Source organism: Aspergillus oryzae, chromosome 2, assembly GCF_000184455.2.
Source record: "Aspergillus oryzae RIB40 DNA, chromosome 2".
Classification (NCBI taxonomy): Eukaryota; Fungi; Ascomycota; class Eurotiomycetes; order Eurotiales; family Aspergillaceae; genus Aspergillus; species Aspergillus oryzae.
Window position 1 is genome coordinate 3,500,597 of NC_036436.1, and position 18,923 is coordinate 3,519,519.

General features: G+C 48.3%; 4 protein-coding genes across 4 annotated transcripts; 2 read left to right on the forward strand and 2 right to left on the reverse strand.

The window, feature by feature from the left end:
* Positions 1–3,041: 3,041 nt before the first annotated feature.
* AO090003000532 (carbohydrate-binding module family 48 protein) lies at positions 3,042–4,205 on the reverse strand (the record flags this gene model as incomplete). Its single annotated transcript, XM_001819650.3, has 1 exon — positions 3,042–4,205. One exon carries the CDS (start codon positions 4,203–4,205, stop codon positions 3,042–3,044), a length of 1,164 nt encoding a protein of 387 aa, XP_001819702.3.
* Positions 4,206–9,286: 5,081 nt separating this feature from the next.
* Positions 9,287–10,537, forward strand: AO090003000534 (cyclic nucleotide-binding domain-containing protein; the record flags this gene model as incomplete). The annotated part of the gene is made up of 1 exon (XM_001819651.3): positions 9,287–10,537. One exon carries the CDS (start codon positions 9,287–9,289, stop codon positions 10,535–10,537), a length of 1,251 nt encoding a protein of 416 aa, XP_001819703.1.
* A 571-nt stretch (positions 10,538–11,108) lies between these two features.
* Positions 11,109–12,030, reverse strand: AO090003000535 (uncharacterized protein; the record flags this gene model as incomplete). The annotated part of the gene is made up of 2 exons (XM_001819652.3): positions 11,109–11,392; positions 11,568–12,030. The coding sequence occupies 2 exons, from the start codon at positions 12,028–12,030 to the stop codon at positions 11,109–11,111; spliced, it is 747 nt and encodes a 248-aa protein (XP_001819704.1).
* A 1,030-nt stretch (positions 12,031–13,060) lies between these two features.
* AO090003000536 (forkhead domain protein) lies at positions 13,061–16,366 on the forward strand (the record flags this gene model as incomplete). The annotated part of the gene is made up of 1 exon (XM_001819653.3): positions 13,061–16,366. One exon carries the CDS (start codon positions 13,061–13,063, stop codon positions 16,364–16,366), a length of 3,306 nt encoding a protein of 1,101 aa, XP_001819705.1.
* Positions 16,367–18,923: the final 2,557 nt, after the last annotated feature.

The window sequence follows — 18,923 nt, forward strand, 5'->3', positions numbered from 1 at the left end:
AATGTGACCTGCTAAGCGCTATTTATAAGAATCCGTCTAAGAAAACTGGAACACAACAAGGGCTGGCCGAAACCAAATCAAACTTCCCTAGGTCGGTGACAAATCAGAAAAGAAGAGGAAAAAAAAACCAAGGAATGAGGAGAGAAAGAAGACACAAAACAGCAGCCAAATGCCTTTTCGAATTGCCAAGCGTTGGCAAGTGGGGCGGGGGATTGAAAATTGAAAGGGAAATATTGATGCCTACTTTTAGCGCTCATTTTTGGGTGAGCCGAGGGTAATTGTGATGTTTACTCGATATCTTGTTAGTTTGGTTCGGATTATTGTCAAAGCCCCTGGTTGAGAGATTTGATTGTCATTGGATTATTGGGGGATTACTTGCATGGTGGATGTGGCTGTGTCGGTGGTGTTCTTGATGGTGTGTGGCTTGTGCGGGTTTAGTCTTGGTTCTAGATTGAATTAATCAAGTGGCACTGACACTTGACAGTGACACTGAAGAAGCCAAGCCAAACTACGGTCTTTTTATATCGACTGTTAATGTAGAAGCCTACAGTGATATTCGAAATCAGTTTTACCTCCAGGAACTGCTTCGGAATTAGACTTATCCGAAACCCCCACGTTTCTCTAGTTACGAATTAGATCTGTATAGCTTCGAACTGAGAAAGGCGGCTGTGCGATGAATGTAATCGAGGAGACGGAACGGTCTGCGGAAAATGGCTCTGACGGCTGACCTTTGGACCGAACACACCCCTTACAAAATAAGGGACGTCTTCATTTAAAATACATCCATTTCTCTTATCCTGCATCGTCCTCTACACACAAACGAGATCTTCCAAATCAACCACTATATTCTCATCACTCAAGAAGATTCAGAATGTAACCTATTCTTCCAATTTGACGGCTCCCGGAACATGTCACGCCCACCCCGTCCAACCTTCCCCTCCTAGAAGCCATCCAGAAGGTCCTGGATGACTCGTATACTGCAACATGTTGTACACATCCCGAGATCTTTGGGACCAGTCATCTTCGCATGGCAGATCCGGCACAACTAGCAGATATCATTGGCGCTGACGACTTCACCATCGTCCTGGTCCGTGTCACATCAGATGGAGCAGATCAACAGCCACAACTCTGCGAAGTGCTTGCAACGGGTAGTGTGAAAGATTTTGGTGAAGGGGAGGTTGAAACATACGCGCAATGGAGCAAGAATCAGAGTGGCAGTGAATGGCAAACTCAGGTGGACTGAGCGGAGAGCAGAAGAAGTGCAAAAGTTCGAAGTCACCGCGTTTGCTGTGTCGCTGCATTGTCAGGCTGCTGGGGTGGGCGCTCAAGTGTTAAGGGAGATCAAGTGGTTGGTGGCCAGTGATGCAAACGGTCCGAGGCTGCGAAATATCACTGCAAAGAATGCAGCTCTGATCCATGGGCTAGGGCTGTCAGGCTCAGCGACCACCATCCCGCTTCAAGGAATTGACCTCAATCGACAGAAGGACATCATGGCAGGCGTAAAGATAAGAACGCCTGAAGAAAAAATCCACGACACAGCCAAATCGAAGTTGGTATTGATGGCAACGAGGCATATTATCAAAGAAGAGGTTTCAGCACCGCGTGGAGTGGGACTGTCCCAGTAGGAATGTGGGATTGTAGAAATGAATGTACTATGGGATATATGGAAATGGGCGTGGACTACACAATCTAAATGCGCTCTCGATCCATGAAATTGGCATAAAAATAGCCATCTTGTCGAGATAGTAACTAGGGTTTGCAAGATGATCGCATACAGTAACGACTTCTATACCCCTGTTCAGAACCGGTGTAACACAGTACAGGTCTCGGGTCCATTCATTGTCTTCCAAACATGATGTACTTAACTTGGCACTATGATTAGTAATTCTTGGTCGTATGCCCTTTCTGTACAGCCATTACCCTCACAGTTCTGCCAGCCCTTCCAAGCGGTGAGCTAGTGTGTTTCAGATTGGGGTTTAATGGATGAGGCAAAGAGTGTGGAGATAAAGCTGATTTCGAATATCACAAGTAAATTTTTGAATATTCTTCCTTTTCTGCTTCGATTTTTTTACAAGAATGAAAGAACTATCTAACTTACACTCACACCTCTATGAAGATATTCTAAGGTTACATGTCAATCACTGTCGTCATCATGAATCATTCCTCCAGTACCTCTAGCATAGTAAATCGTAGTACGCCGTAGTATGAAGTAGAAAACCATCATCCACACCCTGCCTTCCAGAAAAGAAAACCACTTCGTGCAGACATACTCCAATTATCTCCAATAAACTAATCATAATCATGTGCGACGTTCCTTTCCTCCCGATCTTCCCCATCTGCTTCCAATGCGGCACGGACCAGAATCCCTGTCGCTGTAAAGTCCTTGGTCCAACATTAGGTATAGACCGATATTGCTATTTCCTCTGTTTATACATGTACCAGGATGAATGGCTAATTACTGGTCAAGGGTTCTGTGTGACGATTGTTGCGGCGGTATGTACTCTGTATAATACAGCGTATCCGTAATGGTTTGTAGTACTCATGCTGTGGGTGCAGATTGTTTGTTATCCGGCGTCTATCTTTTGTGGGTGTTGTTTGACTCAGACGGGCAAGGAGTGAGTTTGCCCTTTTCATCGGGTTTCTATGGTGCGAGCTGACTTGCTGTAGTATGCTGGGGTATCCGGTCACGTTGAATCAGAAAGTCAATGAGGTTATACCGATTTAAAAACGACAAGATGGATGAGATGAATGTAATGGCTTGATTATGTGCGACTCCTGTACGATGAACGGCAATCAATCTTAAACACTGGTCTTGAATTAAACTATTACTCGTAACAATAACTGTGCGCAACAGAGTAGGTATAAGGTCATGCGGGCAGAACAACAAAACAAAAAGGTATCCAGATTAAGAATCAAGTAACACCTCCGCCCACCAGTCTTGAATCATTCAGTCTGCCGGCTCATTATCGTAACTGTAATAATAACGGATCGCTTGGGCTACAGGCCGAGCGCGTACGTTTGGCCATCGGTGGGATATGAGCTCAGGTGAGTTTCTCCTTGAGCTTATGGAAGAACGCACTGGCACGGTTCCTCTTTTTCTTCTGGGATGGGGTGCCACTCGAAGATCCTGAGTCCTTGCGCGACGTGTCCTTGGGTGGAGTACTCGACCGACCATTCGTTCCCCCTACGCTCGTGTTTTGAGGATGTGTCGGCTCGGCAGTCTTGGTTGCACTCGCTCCAGTATTACCAGCCGTTGCGGCAGCTGAGCCACTACCAGGTCCCGACACCTCAGATGTCTTAGTAGTCTCAGGGCCAGTCGTGACAGTTGGCCCCGCTTCGGAAGTCGTATCAGGCCTCGTCGTTGGGGTTGTCGCCCGCGGCGATAGCTGTGCCGAATCAGGGTGTGATATGGTCGCTTGGGGAGCAGTTTCAGTGGCTGCAGCAGTGACACCAGTAGTGGGCGCTGGCGTGCCTCTCGATTCGTCAACCGGGACTTTCTGCTGAAGCTCATGCTCCATCTCTTTCTTTTCTCCGACAGCCTCCTTGATAGCAGCTGCTTCAGGATCTGCGTGAGCCTCGGACATCGAGTGCCTCACCACTTCCGGAACATCACCCGCAGGTGCACCAGAACCACTATCGGTCTGTCTTTTGTGAGATTCAAGGGGAACAGCACCGGCAAGAGCTGCAGTAGTAGATGTGGGCGCTGCGGACTGAATAGTGGCAGGGTCGTAAGAACCCTGACTGGCCTGGCCCATGGGAAGGCTAGATTCAGGGATCATATTATTCGAGACTGGGGGAACAGCAAATGCGCTGGTGTCTTTAGATTGGCTCCCAGTCAATGGATGGCTGGCATTCGCTTCGTATCCGGCTTGATCTGTCCGGGCTGTAGAGTGGATTGTGTTGGTATTGAATGTGCTCGGGTCAGGCACCTTCTCTCCTGGCTTTAGCTTGATTGGGTTGCCCAGGCCACTCGAGGCAGGGATAGGATTCACAGAGAACTGCTCAACTTCCGATCCTGGGGTCGCTGGGAACGTCCCAGGCACATTCGCTCGCTGCTCGAAAGGGGCATGTTTGGCGAGCTCTGCTGTAGTCGATCCAGGAGCGGTGGACGAGAAGGCAGCGTCGCCCAGGATATCCCTGCGAGTCTCTTTGGGGACTTCGCCAGCCAGTGCAGCCGTTGTAGAATCAGGGGCTACGCCAGCCATTACTGCGGTGCCGTTTTGTAAACTCTTGGTGGTGTTTTCTTTCCGAATCTGATCGGGATAGAGCACGTTGTTGATATTATGGTTACCGTCGTCTTCTTCCGGAACACTGTGGTCGGTTGTCCAGATGCCGTCAACGACAAACTTTAGATAGAGTGGAAAGACGTTAGTGGATCCAATGCAACGACATGCTGACGTGAAAGATGAGATTCTTTATAGTATTTTCTGGGGCGGGGAAGTAAGATTAGGGAATCCATGGGAGCCTGAGAGGAGGAAAAGCGGCAAATGACGTCAGGAAACCACGGCAAGAGCGCGGACAGCGTCATTGAAGCTCAGGCGATGCACGGGTACATCACATCATACCCTTCCCTAATCGGGCTGGCAGCGGGAAGGAAGAAATAAGCGGGAAATGGATACAGTAGTAGGAGTAGTGTTCCATGCTAGTAAGCAAAGAGAAGATGTCCCTTACCTTGTAATGCAACTTCTCCTCCGTCGCAGGTAACGGAACCTCTTTCTCGAAGACATCGCCTTTTCGATCTAGTCGGATAGTTTTACCCCAGTCATCAAAGGTTCCGGTCACATACACCTCATTTGCGTGGTGAGGCCTAATCTCCGATGCAGGAGTCGCGTCAGTCAGCTATGCAATCGAACCCAAGTTCCGAATAGATGATGCTCAAGTCAGATCAGGGAAACACGGCGGGAATCTTCCAAATTGGTCCAGATAACCAAGGGATTGAGTGAAAATACTGGATCAGAGGAACACAAAGTTCAATTAAGTTGCTCAGACTTACCATCGGAACGTGTGGCTTCCCATCTCTTCGGTTTGGGGAAGAATTGGAAGGCGAAACCGTAGTCGAAGGGATCGGGGATGAGGAATTGATGAATCCAATGGCTTCTTTGTTTTTTGAGAGAACCCGTGTCTCAGAAGGGGTTACAAATTTCACAAGAAATGCAGCCTGCCTGAAGAGGCTGGGAATGAAAAGCTGAAGATCCTTTCAAGGCCCAAAGCGGGGTGGCGGTAACACAGACCTTCAGTTAAGATCCAAGGAAGTATAAACGACCAACGAACACCGGGTCCAGACGCTGGCCCTTGACAGCTGTCAGCTATGGAATTTTAGTTAGTTCTTAACAATATGAGTCATTCCTTTCCAATGAGAACCCCCAATGGTCGAGTCCGATATGGCGTTCGGCTGCAATGGAATTTACTCTGTGAGTGAGAAAGGTCGCCGCCGTTTCCGGCTCGGGGGACGTTACTACTTGGTTTTGATTGTTCCCTCGCAATGGCCGAGTTTTCTAATGTGGTTCTTAGAACAATGTAGAATTATGTTTCCCTCCCCCCTTTTATTTTATTTTATTTTCTTTAAGAAAAATATTATTCATATTAGCATTTATATGGTTTTCTTCTTCTTATTATTTTCTAATTCACCTCCTCAACCAAACTTCCGAAAATTCTATATAAAAGGCAGTCTTGCCTTGGAAACCCTGCTTCCCATCTGAATTTGTCTCAATTTAGAAAGAGCGCTAACATTCTTTGTCATCCCACTACAAACCAGAACAGCTTGAACCCGTACGTGAATCCTCCACTGCATGGCCGGCACCAACCAAATTAGTTGCGTTATACTGGAAGAAAAAATCAAGATTAAAAACAAAAGGAAAGCGTGACAGAGAGAACCCGTTACGCATTAAGACAGTCCAAGCAGTTGCTGGAACCATTACTCCCTATACTGATACATGAAATACCTTTACGGCCACCTAGCTTACTGTGAGATAGACCGACCTAGCAAACGTGACGAAAAATGTCATTATACTGGATTTTTGCAGTAGACAAGCTCCTTGCCTCTGTCACCATCACAATTGACAGTGTAATTGAGACTTGAAAGGCTTATTTGCTCTCGGTAGCTCGTCATCTTGGGAAGAACAAGTGGGTAAGGGTGATACAAGAGCTCATAATTTATGCAGTGCGGAAGTATTCAGTTTCTTTCTGCAGTGCATGATGACGGCCTTGACAAAAGTTGAAGGCCAGGGAGCAAATTATTCAACCTTTTCCCCTTCTGTTTTCGACTTTCATTTCAGGTCTTGTTCCTAAAGCTCATATCCGAACTACGCGAGTATACTGCAAAGAGCTAAATCACCATAGCCCCAAACCTTGGCGTAACTCGAGAAGGCCGAACCCTATCCTGATCAAAGATGGGAAGAGGGGCTGAACTTTCAAGATACAGTTAGCTAAGGTGAATAAAAGTAGATACCGATAACTTGCAACGCCAATAGTAGTTTCCCATGATGGGTATCGTCCACGTTGAGCCATTTTTACTAGTCATATAAAGAGACAGAGACTACTAACATACATTGCCTCTGCTCCCACCATCGCTGAAGGTGACTGGAGACAATGCTGTGAAGTTGTGCAATGTATCCCCAGCAGTATACGATAGCGCATACGATGTGATGCCGAGTTTCTGATAGTTCATGAAAGCTTAGGGGGAAACAGCGAGAACTCAAGCATAATTAATACATCTAGAGTACACGTGAAAAATGCGCTCTCGGGGAGACGCCACTGGGGAGATGATGAAGGTGCTGAACCCGGATAAGTAAACTGGACAAGAAAAGTGGGATTTGGTCTACGCTGTTCGCAACTAATGTCAGTTTCATGTCTATAGAAGACAAGAATACTAGACCAAGGCTTCTACTGATGTAGTTTTATAGAGCTCTATTTATGGTGAACCGCAGTAGTCTCCGAATTTCCATTTTCGCGCCCCCTCAAAAAAAGCATAAATAACTAGTCTACGCAGAAGTCAAATGCTGCCTGGACCGAGAAGCTAAATAAGTGATGTTTGCTCTTTGTCCATCTTTGATAAAATTCCACTATCGGCTTGTACAATAAATTTATAGTTTATGTTTTTTTAATCATATTTATTTCAATTGATACCAAGAGACCAAATCAAGAATGTGATCATTCACTAAAATCTCGACTTTTACAGTAATATGACAGATACTCAGGTCCCTAATCTTGCGAGCTACTTGAACAGAAAATCTCCATATATGCGTATTGTTGAAGGGTCAGGAATGCTCACGTGCCTAAAGCAAAAAGGGAGTTGGATTGATTAGATAAACGACTTGTAAAAGCGGCGGCATCTAAAACAGATCATTTTTGGCCAGACCGATAAAAGACCCAAGGTTCTTCCGAGTGCTGATGGCATCGGTGTTCCGTAAACGTCAGAAAGAAAGTAGGATCATGACCTCAGTGAGTTGGGATGAAAAGGTGGGGGAGGATTTGCCACCCAGTAATATCGAAAGGATGGGAAATGCACTACATCATGATTGACAAGTGGCTGCCTTTGCTTCCTGAATCAGTCCAGTCCTTTGACCGTGCAATGCTTGAGAGTAAGTACCGCTATAAACATCATAATAATAATAATTGATCCAGATATTCTTCAGGGAATCGTAACAAATTAAATTTAATAAAAAATTCAGGAGAGGGAATAATAAATAGGATAGATGAAGTGGTGCAACCGCAGCCAAGGAAGGAGTTAGTATGACGGAATCCACCCCCTTTTGGAGGTAAGCGTGACTTCAGCCCTCCTTCTAGAAGACACTTGGAATCCTCATGGAACAAAACACCAGACAACATTGAATTCAAAGCTTCCCGCCCATCACCCGTGCGCCTCCCCTTCTTCGGAAGACCGGCTCTGCCCTGATTTCGTCTCCTTTTCCATGTGTTCGATCATTCGATGTTCCTCTGGAGAAGAGAGACTATTGACACCACCGTCCAGCTATTGAAGTAGGCGATTGGTTCATGTGGACACCGATCCGCGCGATCCCCCAGCCCGTTATGATTCTGACCTGCAAAAGGCTTCCACTAGTAGTCTGCAGTAGTACTGCGCATGATCATATCTTTAGAAAGGATCCGATCCATCATCGGTCTCGAGCATTGGCTAATAGAAATAGCATGATTTAATTATCTGTGAGATTAATTAAATAAACGGGAGGCAGTAGTAGAAGCGATTCAGGAGAAAGGAAACCACACCACCATAAGAATCCATGAGTTGGTTCGCAGTAAACTTCAGTGAAGAAGCTCGGGGCCATAGAATCGAAGCTTCCGTGACTTCCATTCCTGCTCCCCACCTTTTTGGCTGAGTCTTGTTCTGTTTCCCCTCCTCCCTTTCTGCAACCCCTCCGGACTCAGGCTTTACGATTATCAACACCATTCCCCCCTTTCTTCTTCGACGTTTATTTAAATTTTGAATTTTTTTTGTTCGTCCCCCTTTTCTGTGCAACCCTTCATTTCTGTTTTCTTTTTCTTAAAACATTCTTTGTGCACAGGTAGGTGATTTCCATTTCTCTTCTAGTTCTTTCTCCCTTCGCTCTTTCATCCCAAGAGACTTTCCACCGCGACCCAAAGCAGAGGTGCAGGTGTGATACCTTAACCAACCTTGTCCGTTACCCCTCCAAAGCTTGTCGCAACTGAAGCTATTTCCCTATTGCCACATCTTTTCTCCCTGAACCCACAAAAAAAGAAGACAGAAATAAATGAATAAACCGTCTTCACACGGGACATCTCATACAGCACACTCCTGAAACACTGAAACTACACTATCAATTAACAAATTTGCGTCAAGCCACAGCAGGCATTGTGGTACTGGAGTCTCCATCAGAGCTACCACTCGGGAAATCATCCATCATAGACCACACCATCTTTGGTCCGCTGCGTCTTTAGATTCTCCAATTAGACTTCTCGTTGAGATACCCACTTTTGGGCGGAGACCCCAATCCATTACTTGTGCTTCCTGTCGGTTTCCCTACCCGCCCCTCATCCTCGTCCTTCTTGACTGTGCTGCTCAGGCTCCTGTGTGCACTCACACATCACTATTTTCCATCTCTTGTTACCGACCTGGTTACTTCCAGAACCCTTTCCGTTATTCTTTCTTTCTAACCTTCCTCTCCACGATACCTCATATCTAACCTTGTCCAGCCAACTTCCTTCCGCCTTTCCTCTCTAGCGACTTCAAGTCGCGGCATTCGGTTTCCACACGTCTTCCCCGCTTCCCTGTGGCCGGAGAGCTCTCTCCTCCGGCCCTACTGCCGACACAATGGCTGAAAGCTCTTTCTCCAGCGCTAGCCCCCAGCTCAAGGTGGGCACAAAAGATGATAAAACTTCAGCATTTCGAAAGATCTCAGAGGATGAGGAGTGGGAGGTGACGTCACCAACTGACCCGACCTTTCAAACTGCAAATTCGGCGGCAGGTTTGTCGTCCGCTGGAAACAACCTCTTTGGAGGCAACGTATTTAATGAACAACAAGGCGGGGGAATACGTTTTCGCAGGAGTCCTTTTGCCGACCCTTCTGGGGATGGAGAAGACCATGACGACTTTGACGAACACCCTGAAGGACCTCGCCCGACAGGTGCCTTGAATGAGGGATTCCCGAATAACTACGCATTGGGTCGTCGGACATCTGTGTCTGCTGAGTCTTTGAACCCCACCTCGGCCGGTTCAGATAGCTGGGTGCCCCCGCACCACCCAAAGACCGAAGAACAGGTCTCCCGGTTGAAGACCGCCGTCAGCGGCAACTTCCTGTTTTCTCACCTTGATGATGACCAGTTCAAGACTGTGGTCGATGCCCTGGTCGAAAAGCCCATTCCTGCCAAGGGAATTAAAGTGATCTCACAGGGCGATGCAGGTGATTACTTCTACATCGTGGAAGATGGTCACTTCGACGTCTACATTCACCCATCAGGCTCAGTACAATCGGGTTCCGATGGAATGGGGTCTAAGGCGGGTACAATTGGACCCGGAGGTTCGTTCGGAGAACTGGCTCTCATGTACAACGCACCTCGAGCTGCGACAATTGTGTCCACCGACTCGAAGAGTACCCTGTGGGCTTTGGACCGTATCACATTCCGAAGGATTCTCATGGACTCCGCATTCCAGCGACGTCGCATGTATGAGGCCTTCCTGGAAGAGGTTCCGCTCCTCTCCAGCCTAAAGCCTTATGAACGTTCCAAGATTGCCGATGCTCTAGACGCGATTAAGTTTCCAGCTGGCTCTAGTATCATCAAGGAAGGTGATCCAGGCGACGCTTTTTACCTTCTCGAGTCAGGTGAGGCAGAGGCATTCAAGGAAGGCGTGGATAGACCGGTGAAGTCCTATCAACGGGGCGATTACTTTGGAGAGCTTGCTCTTCTGGACGACCAACCCCGAGCCGCCAGCATAGTTGCTAAGACTGATGTCAAGGTGGCGAAGCTCGGCCGGGATGGATTTAAACGGTTATTAGGGCCTGTGGAGGATATCATGAGAAGAGCTGAGTATGAACAAATTCAACCGAAGCCTGCAGCTTCGTAGCAGATCTGTCGCGTTTCCAAAGAAGCTGGAGTGAACATCCCCGCCTCCCCATCTTGATATGCGATCATCAGTTTCATTTTTTCTTTTTCATTTTTCCTTTAATTGCTAATTGTATGTCTTGTTTTGGGTGTCTAAGGGATCTAGTGAAGGGTGGCATCGGGTGTTGTCTCCAGATACGAAAGATGGAATCCAAGAGTTCCTCACGTTGTCGGCGAATCATGACTGGTCTTTAGTACTTGTTTCACCAATATTCAAGAAGGTGATTTAGGAGGTGGTCACATGCAGGAAAACTGATTTTCGTTGGACCAACCGTTTGATACCTACAGTTGGTCCGTTTCATGCAGCTGCATCCTTTCTTCTTTCCAACCATCTCAATGTTGACCTCGTCACTGAACTGTGGTCAATATACACATATGTACATGGTCAATCTCGTATATGGCATCTTATATCGCGTCATAGCTGAGAGCCTTTTCTTGTGCAAATAGGACTACTGTTATCCATGATCAGAGGCACACTCATGACTCGGGAGTAGCGTAGTAAGTACTAATGGGGCCTAGAAGACCGAAACTCATCACCGGACCACCAAATCACTCCGTAACACCCACTTTTCGCCGTCTGAAACCTCACTGCCCTCATGCAGGAGACATCGGTCGCCATGCCGATGTAGTAGTGCCATGCCCGTGACAGGGGCCACTGAAACTGGCTCGGGGTTGCGATTCCCGCGAGTCGATTCCGGGTAGAAGATAGTTTCGCCCCCTGAGCAGGTAGTCAAGTAGATAAGAAGGGTCCACGTGGTGCGAGCAGGTTGAGAGGGATGGGAAGGGGAAGAGAAAGTGAGGGTGTTGGAGTCGTCGTCTGCAACCATTAGTCTCCCCGCACGTAGACAATGATGTCCGCAGAACCGCTTCTGCATCATACAATACATCCGTACAACCTCTAAGTTTACATTTTATCTACAAAAAACATACCTATACAGGGGCCAGGAACCACACATAGAGTAGAAGATTGAAAAAGAAAGAAAAGAACTTACAATGCTGGGCAAAAAACTGCCCCTTCGAATACCGATAGATCCGAATATTCGCATTCAACCCCAAAGGCTCCCCGCCCCAGATCTCTTTCATCGACCTCTCCCCCTCCCCATCCCCATTCATCACCAGGTCCTTCAGCGCTGTCCCGCTCCACAACGACTCCGCAAACCGCTCATCCTGGATCTGGAACCGATCGTTGACGCGAACGGCATCGCCCTTTTTCGGCTTCCCAGGGGTAGTGGTTAGGGGCAGGGAGGAGAGGAATGAGACGTAGGTTTTGCAGAGGTTTGCGGTGAAGAAGTTTGGGATGAGGTAGATTTGGTCGGGGAGGAGAGGATCGAGGGTGAGGTCGGATGAGGGGATGAGGGGGCGGAGAGGAGGCCAATTTGGTTTGGGGGTTTGTTGTCGTTGCTGCTGTTGTTTGGGGGGAGCGATGTCCTTTTTGGATTTGGATTTTGGGGGCATTTTGTTTCTCTGTTTCTTCTCTCCTCCTTTTCTTGGTTTGTCGGTGTTTCGCTGGTTGATTTCTGGCTTATTGGGGACTTTTTTTTTCTTTTCTTTGTTTCTTTGCGGTCGGAGCGGAGTTTGGGGAGTTTTTCGTATTGATGGTACGGTATTAAATGTCAATGGGAATATGAATATTAAGGTACTTATATATGACAGTGCACAAACTTGGTAGTTGGTATAAGCGTTATATTATCGTTATCTATATGTATTCCCCAGATTTGATAGTGATAGCTTCATGAGATAAAGTTCTGTCGAGATCAACCGAAGTGGTGTTACCATCTCTGGATCCGTGGAGGAGAAACTGCAAGTAATGCAGGGGATTTCTTGGCGTTACTGTATTTAGATTTTGGAGTTGAATTCTTTTGGTTCTTTGTTGTGGTATGCTTATACTTCCCGACTGGTAGTTACACCTTTTTTTCTTCTTCGCAGGTACCTGGTACAGGTCTGTGCCCATAAGTTGCAAATATCGTCGAGTCAACTCTTTTTAATTGCATGGGAGATCGCAACCTGAAACAGAATGGATGATCTGCCTTGGTACGAGCGAGTATGGGTCAATGTACAGGACATAGATACATACTAGTGTACAAGCATCATACGGACAGTATCACAGCTCCAACACCATCAGGCATGGTTATGAATCTCTCACAGGGGTGAGCTCTTCATCCAGTCATTCCATGCATGTATACGGTACCTCCTGGAGTAACCTGGGATAACAACTCTAAACAATGCCGCCAAATACACGAGAACAATCAGAGATCCAGACCGGTACCGTACATGTACAGTACCTGTAATCACATGACCACGGGACGTCGGACCAGTAAAAGCGGCAGAAAAAAAGAGAAGAAAAAAAAAAAGTAAAGAAAAAAACGACCGGCTCCTCTTTTCTCCTGCCAGTCAGATTGTCTCCTTCCATGGCCTCACTTCACCGCCCAGCTTCTCTCATCCCTCCAGCCCGTTGTCTTTCTTCAACCAGCAGCAGCCGCCGGTCATGTCGTCGTCGCAGACCATGACAGCGCCAGCGGTGGGCCATCGACCGCCTGATGCTGGTCCCAATATGTCGTCAATCTATGACTATGGTCGTTCTCAACAACCTGACGACCATCGGTCCCCCTCCCCGCCCAGCGACTCCGCAATCCGCGCTTTGAACGATTCTGCCCCCGACCCCCCCGACGCTCCCTCCAATGGTTTGACTTCTCCCTCCGGCATAATGCCTGTCAAGTCCGAGCCCGATGAGAATGCTTTTCCTCCTTCCGCTGTCGAACAAAGCTCGCAAACCGATACCAGGCGTCAGTCCGCGGCCAGTGCGCTCTTGGCTCAACTGCTCGGCAACCAGTCGTCAATGCCTTCCGACGGACCTGGGCCCTCTGCGGAACACTCCGTACCCGCAGCGCAAGACACAAACCAACCCCAGGATATCGATGATGGGATGAATGGACAGTGGTCGACGGACGCGCCTGCAGGAACCACAGCGATGTCTTCAGACCCGACCGGGGGCCAAGACCAGATCCCGGCCAACTCGAACGAGTTGCCGGAGTCTCAGCAAGAACAGAAAAACTCCGATCAACCACCGGAGGTACCATTCTCGAACCCAGATGGGGACCTGAACATATCATTGAAACATGCCGACCCCTCGGAAGGCCTCACGGACCCTTTACTCTTCTCGAAGTCGGGCCTAGACCACTCCGACCTATTTACACCATTTGATATCACTGGCGCTGCCAAGGACCCGTTCGAGGCATTACAACAGAATGAGATGCTTACAGCTGCTTACCTTTCCCAGAGCGCTGACCTATCAGCCCTTGGGTACTCAGGAGGACATCTACAGGACACCGGTTCGATCGCGGGATCAGAGCCTCGCATCCAGGCTTTTGCAAAACTGGAATTCGACGATGGTCATTTCTACTGCAACACATATTCCTTTATTCTCGGGCGAGATGTACGGGCTGCCCGGGCCGCCCATCAGCGCGAATTGCAGGTCCGACAGGTCATGAGACACACCCGCGCGAAAAGTTCAAGTGGTGGAAATACGTCGCATACTCCCATTCGAATGAAACATGAAGGCAGCGGCATAATAGGCAGTGTCGTCAGTGACCGTGGTGGAATTATGGGCTTTGACCCTGATGTTCCTCCACATCTTCCCTCTCGTATAAGTCGGCGATCGTCCAACTCTTCCCATGCCGAGCTGGGAGCTCCGATGCATGCGACGCCGGCTCAGCTACAGTCGAATACAACTGATTACAACGCTCTTGCTATGGAATCTTTGAATGACGAGGGTGGAGACGCAAAACCAGTTGATGCTTTGGCTTTGCTTCCGTCCCCGGATTCTTGTCCAACGATCCCGATCCACCCCCCTGCCACAACAGATGGTAGTGCCGCCGGACACCGAGGTATCTCACGGAAACATGTAAAGATTGCATATAATTTTGATAAGAATCTCTTTGAGATGGAGGTTATGGGGAGAAATGGTGCGTTCATTGGTGCTGATTGGTTATCGCCGGGTCAGATCAGACCTTTACACAGCGGCGATTACATCCAAATCGGAGGTGTACGAATACGATTCTTACTTCCAGATGTACCAATTGGCGAGACGGGTGCCGATAGGGTCGAGGAGCCCTACGTGGCAGAAGAAGAAAATGCACAAGCTTCGGTCCCTGCAACGGAGAACGATGAGGATGAGAAACGCCGCAAATCTGAAAGTACGGAGAACAAAGATGCCCCGAAGACCACTAAAATCATTCTTAAAACCAAAGAACCGGATTCAAGTCGCCCGGTACCGTCCATTGAAAGTTCTGCTGACGGTCAACAACCTATGCGTCGTAGAGGCCCGGGACGGCCACCCAAGGATGGCATTATGTCGAAGCGTGAACGGGCCGAGTTGGCCAGGGAACAGAAGTTGGCTGCGAAACGTGAGGCAAATGGAGGTGTCACTCCTCCCCCTGCCAACCGGCCGAAGGCCGGAAAGACCACGACTACGTCTACTGTTGCCACTACACCCAAGGAGTCCACGGGTGGAGATTCTCCTGGATCCAAACCTGAAAAGCGGAAGTACACCAAGAGGAAGAAGCCCGATGGCACCCTTATGGACTTCCCTCTGCCTTCTACAGAAGGTGGACAGTTTCCTATGGACCAGCGCCCGGAGGACTTCATCAAAGCTCCTCCGGTCAAGAAGCGCAAGCCCTCACGTTCACCTTCGCCCAACTACCCACCAGAATCTGCGTATACTCCAGAAGATCTGGCCAAACCGCCCTACAACTATGCAGTTCTTATCTTCGATGCTCTCACTGAGGCTGGCACGCCGATGACGCTGAAGCAGATCTACCGTGCGCTGAAGCTTAAATATCCTTATTTTCGTTTCAAGTGTGAAACTGAAGGCTGGACGTCCAGTGTGCGACACAACCTCAACGGCAATAGTCATCTCTTTATGCATGCCGAGAGAGACGGTAAAGGATGGTCATGGCAACTACGTCCAGGAGCATCTGTTGAAAAGGAGAAGAAGAGGCGTCCATCGCCGCCGCCGCCATCACAGCCACCGCCGATGCCTGCGGCTCCGCAGTACATGCCTCCTATGAACCCAGCCTACTCCAACCCAACGAATGGGCAGGCAAACATGGCGAACCCTCATTTCCAGTTTCCGTCAATGCCATCAAATCCGTACCCTGCACCTTCTCCCGCACCTACTCCTACACCTGCACCTCAGCAATCGAGTCCCTATCCGCCACCATCTCAACCCGCCGCCTCTACCCCTTTCCCCATACCAAGTCCACTAAGGAACAATCTCCCGCCTGCTTTTGCTCAGACAACGCCGTCCACATACACTTCCCCATATGCCTCCGACCCCCCTCCACAGCTGATTCAGTATCAGCAATCGCAGCAACAGACCATGCAAGCACAGCCCCAGCATCACTCACCTTATCCGCCAGCCAACCCACCTCCGCCACCACCGCCTCCCATGTCAATGAACCCGCCATCTCAAAATCTTCCGCCCAACCCAGGCCCACCTATGCAACACCAGCCCAACCTTGGTGTCGCCCCAGGCGAGCCCAGTTCGGGCCCTATGGACACATCCGAAACGTCTTCGTTCAATGACCGGGCAAACAAGGCGATTGATGACTTCGAAGCGGTTCTCATGGAGGATTATGAAGACAAGAACTATATCCGGGAAGTGCTGAAGAGCGCCCGCGCCCGCGTTCTTGGACAGGCCACGGAAAGCTCATTCCCTGGTGGCGAGCCGAAGGACGAGGCGGTCATTCTAGATGCTCTCCGGGGCCTAGTCGGAGGCTTGAAGGATGAGTAAACCAGGACAAGGGCTCCAGAATCCTGCATGGTTGCGCTTGAGAATCGGGTTGCTCCACAGGATTGCCTGGATTGAACGAGTTACGATTTGGAATTTCTTTCTGCTTATGTTTACGAACGTCTACATTTGGCGACTGGTCTGGTGTTGCAGGAGGTATAAAATTATGGGATCCCATGATCGGTGACAGGGCTGTCACTGGTCTCACGAGTATGACATTGTGTTTTCCTCCCCAGTGGCTTGCTGATTTCATTTCTGTTCTTCTTTATTTTTCGCTATCTCGATTTCTTTGTTCGATGATATCCACTACGTTCTGGGCTTCTTTTGATTCATGTCGTGGCCCCGGAACCATAAGATTTACCGGGTAAATTCTTTCCATTGTCGTGGCAGGTGTAGGAGGCAAAACTAGGAGTTAGTTGCATAGACAAAAGATGAATCTGGGCATTACTGTCGGTCAATGACATATTTTTATCTGATCACTCTTTTTTCCTCAATTGTTCTTGGTTTTTGATTCGTCTTGGTCTGCCGTCTAGATTCGAGCCCGAAATCCCCCTAGCCGCAGGACGGTCTTTGGGGAATCCGAAGCCTCTCCAAGTCACGGGAGAAATAGACTTGGGCTTGTTGTTGTTGGAAACCGAAGATAGCCGACTGGCTAGGGTGTATGTCCAATCCACACGAAGTATAGAACTTGGAGGTTGGGTGTTTTAAGGCTCTAGATCGTGCTGCTTTCCAGGTGGGATTGAGTCAATTGGCGATGATCGGGTTAGTGGGCGGTTAACGAACTGATGTGAACGATATTGCAGCGATTCGGCCGGTTTACCCCTCACCACCCATCGTCCCTCTTCTGGCTTTCTAAGGTTCCTCAACTATCCGATGACAGGCACCGATGCCATTCGTGATGTTCTTTTCTTAGTTGGAAGTCAAACCCAACAGACATTTCGGAGGCTTGTCTTCCTAAACCCAAGGACTCATGAGTGGTTTTACTTTCCCTACGTCAGGGAGCATGGCGAGGTAATATGGGATAGGATAGGTCAGGTCATCGGGCAGCGATGTCCTGTTTGTATTTTTTTGTATTTTTTTATTATTTTATTATTTTTTACTTTTACGCAGGTTCCACCCCCACTTTACCGGATTGTTCTGACTGCATGAGCATGGGTTTTCTCAGGTAAAATAATCAGATAATGAACTCCCCCGTTCCATTCTCCCGAGATCTCTAGATGAAAAGATGGACCAGCAAGGGTGATCTTTATGCCATGTAGATAAAACCATCATGTATACATATGTACAATCATCCGTACCTACCGTGGATGATGTGCAGTCTGACTAAGGACTGGTGAAGGGACACCGCGTACCTTACTGACGAGTGAGTTGGACGGGTGTGGTTTGTCTGGTTATACAACTGATGGGGCAGTGATTCGTTGGACCCCCGACGATGTGCTGTAAGATGGGTGATGTTGATATGGTACCTGAATAGGTACCACCCTATAATGGGGATGCGTTAAAAAACAAAAACCTCCCCCATCTTGGCCAGAGTCATTCGATCATGGACTTTGACTCAGACATACATCCAGTGGTAAGAAAACGAGGGGAGGGGGCTAATCAGTGGCTGGGTATATATTTCCATCCATCTGGTTGGTAGTTTGGTGGTTGTCACACTCCCCGAATGACGAGGGGATCCGGGCAAATTAGGGCGCGCAGCAGCTGAGCTGGACAGTCCAGCCATCGGATGACTGACGACTTTTTTCATGGAGGCCTTCTGAAATTATTTGAATCTAGTGATGCCTGGACAACTGCAGTCCGTCAGTCAGCGTCTCATCTGACGTCGGCGGAGCAACGAATTACGGAGTATGTAGGAAGAATGTTTCCCGGATGCACGCGAGAGGCTGCTTTACTTTTCCAATAAGTGTTGGTCGGGGATATGCCTAATTTGACCCGGCTGTATGTACTTGTCTATGCGTGTGTCTGTATGTGCGACTACATACATCGTACATCACTTCTGACGGGCTTTTTTTAACGGGAACATTACCGCCATGTCTGACTGGTACAGTGGTCATGTTTTTAAAATGAGGCGTTCTCCTTGCCACCAGGTTTTTTTTTCCTTGCTTTGTATTTTCTTGGATACATGGTGTCATAATAGAGAGCTGAGGCTGGGTTATGATGTTATGAATTGCCACCGTGAGACCAAGTTCACTCTTTGATTCTATGCCTATGTACTATGTACTATGTGTGTATGTACCCATACATACATACAAACACATACAAACACAGTCAAACAGAAGAACTTCTTGAAAGATCATCAATCTTTGTCATCATCCCCCCCCGTGACCCTCGCATTATCCCCTCTTAGGTAATCCCGTTCGTCTGAAGAGAGTTGAATTTTCGAATAGTGGAACTCGATTGGATTTTCCATGACCGAAAATAGACAAGTTCCCAAGCCCTGGATCTTCCCACTCTTTAAGTTTTTCTTAAAGGCTAGTCCCCTTAAAGTACGTAGTGTGTTCGGCGTACGTACCACCCGGAGAGACACGTTTTTAATTTTTCCCTTCTTTACTTTATTATT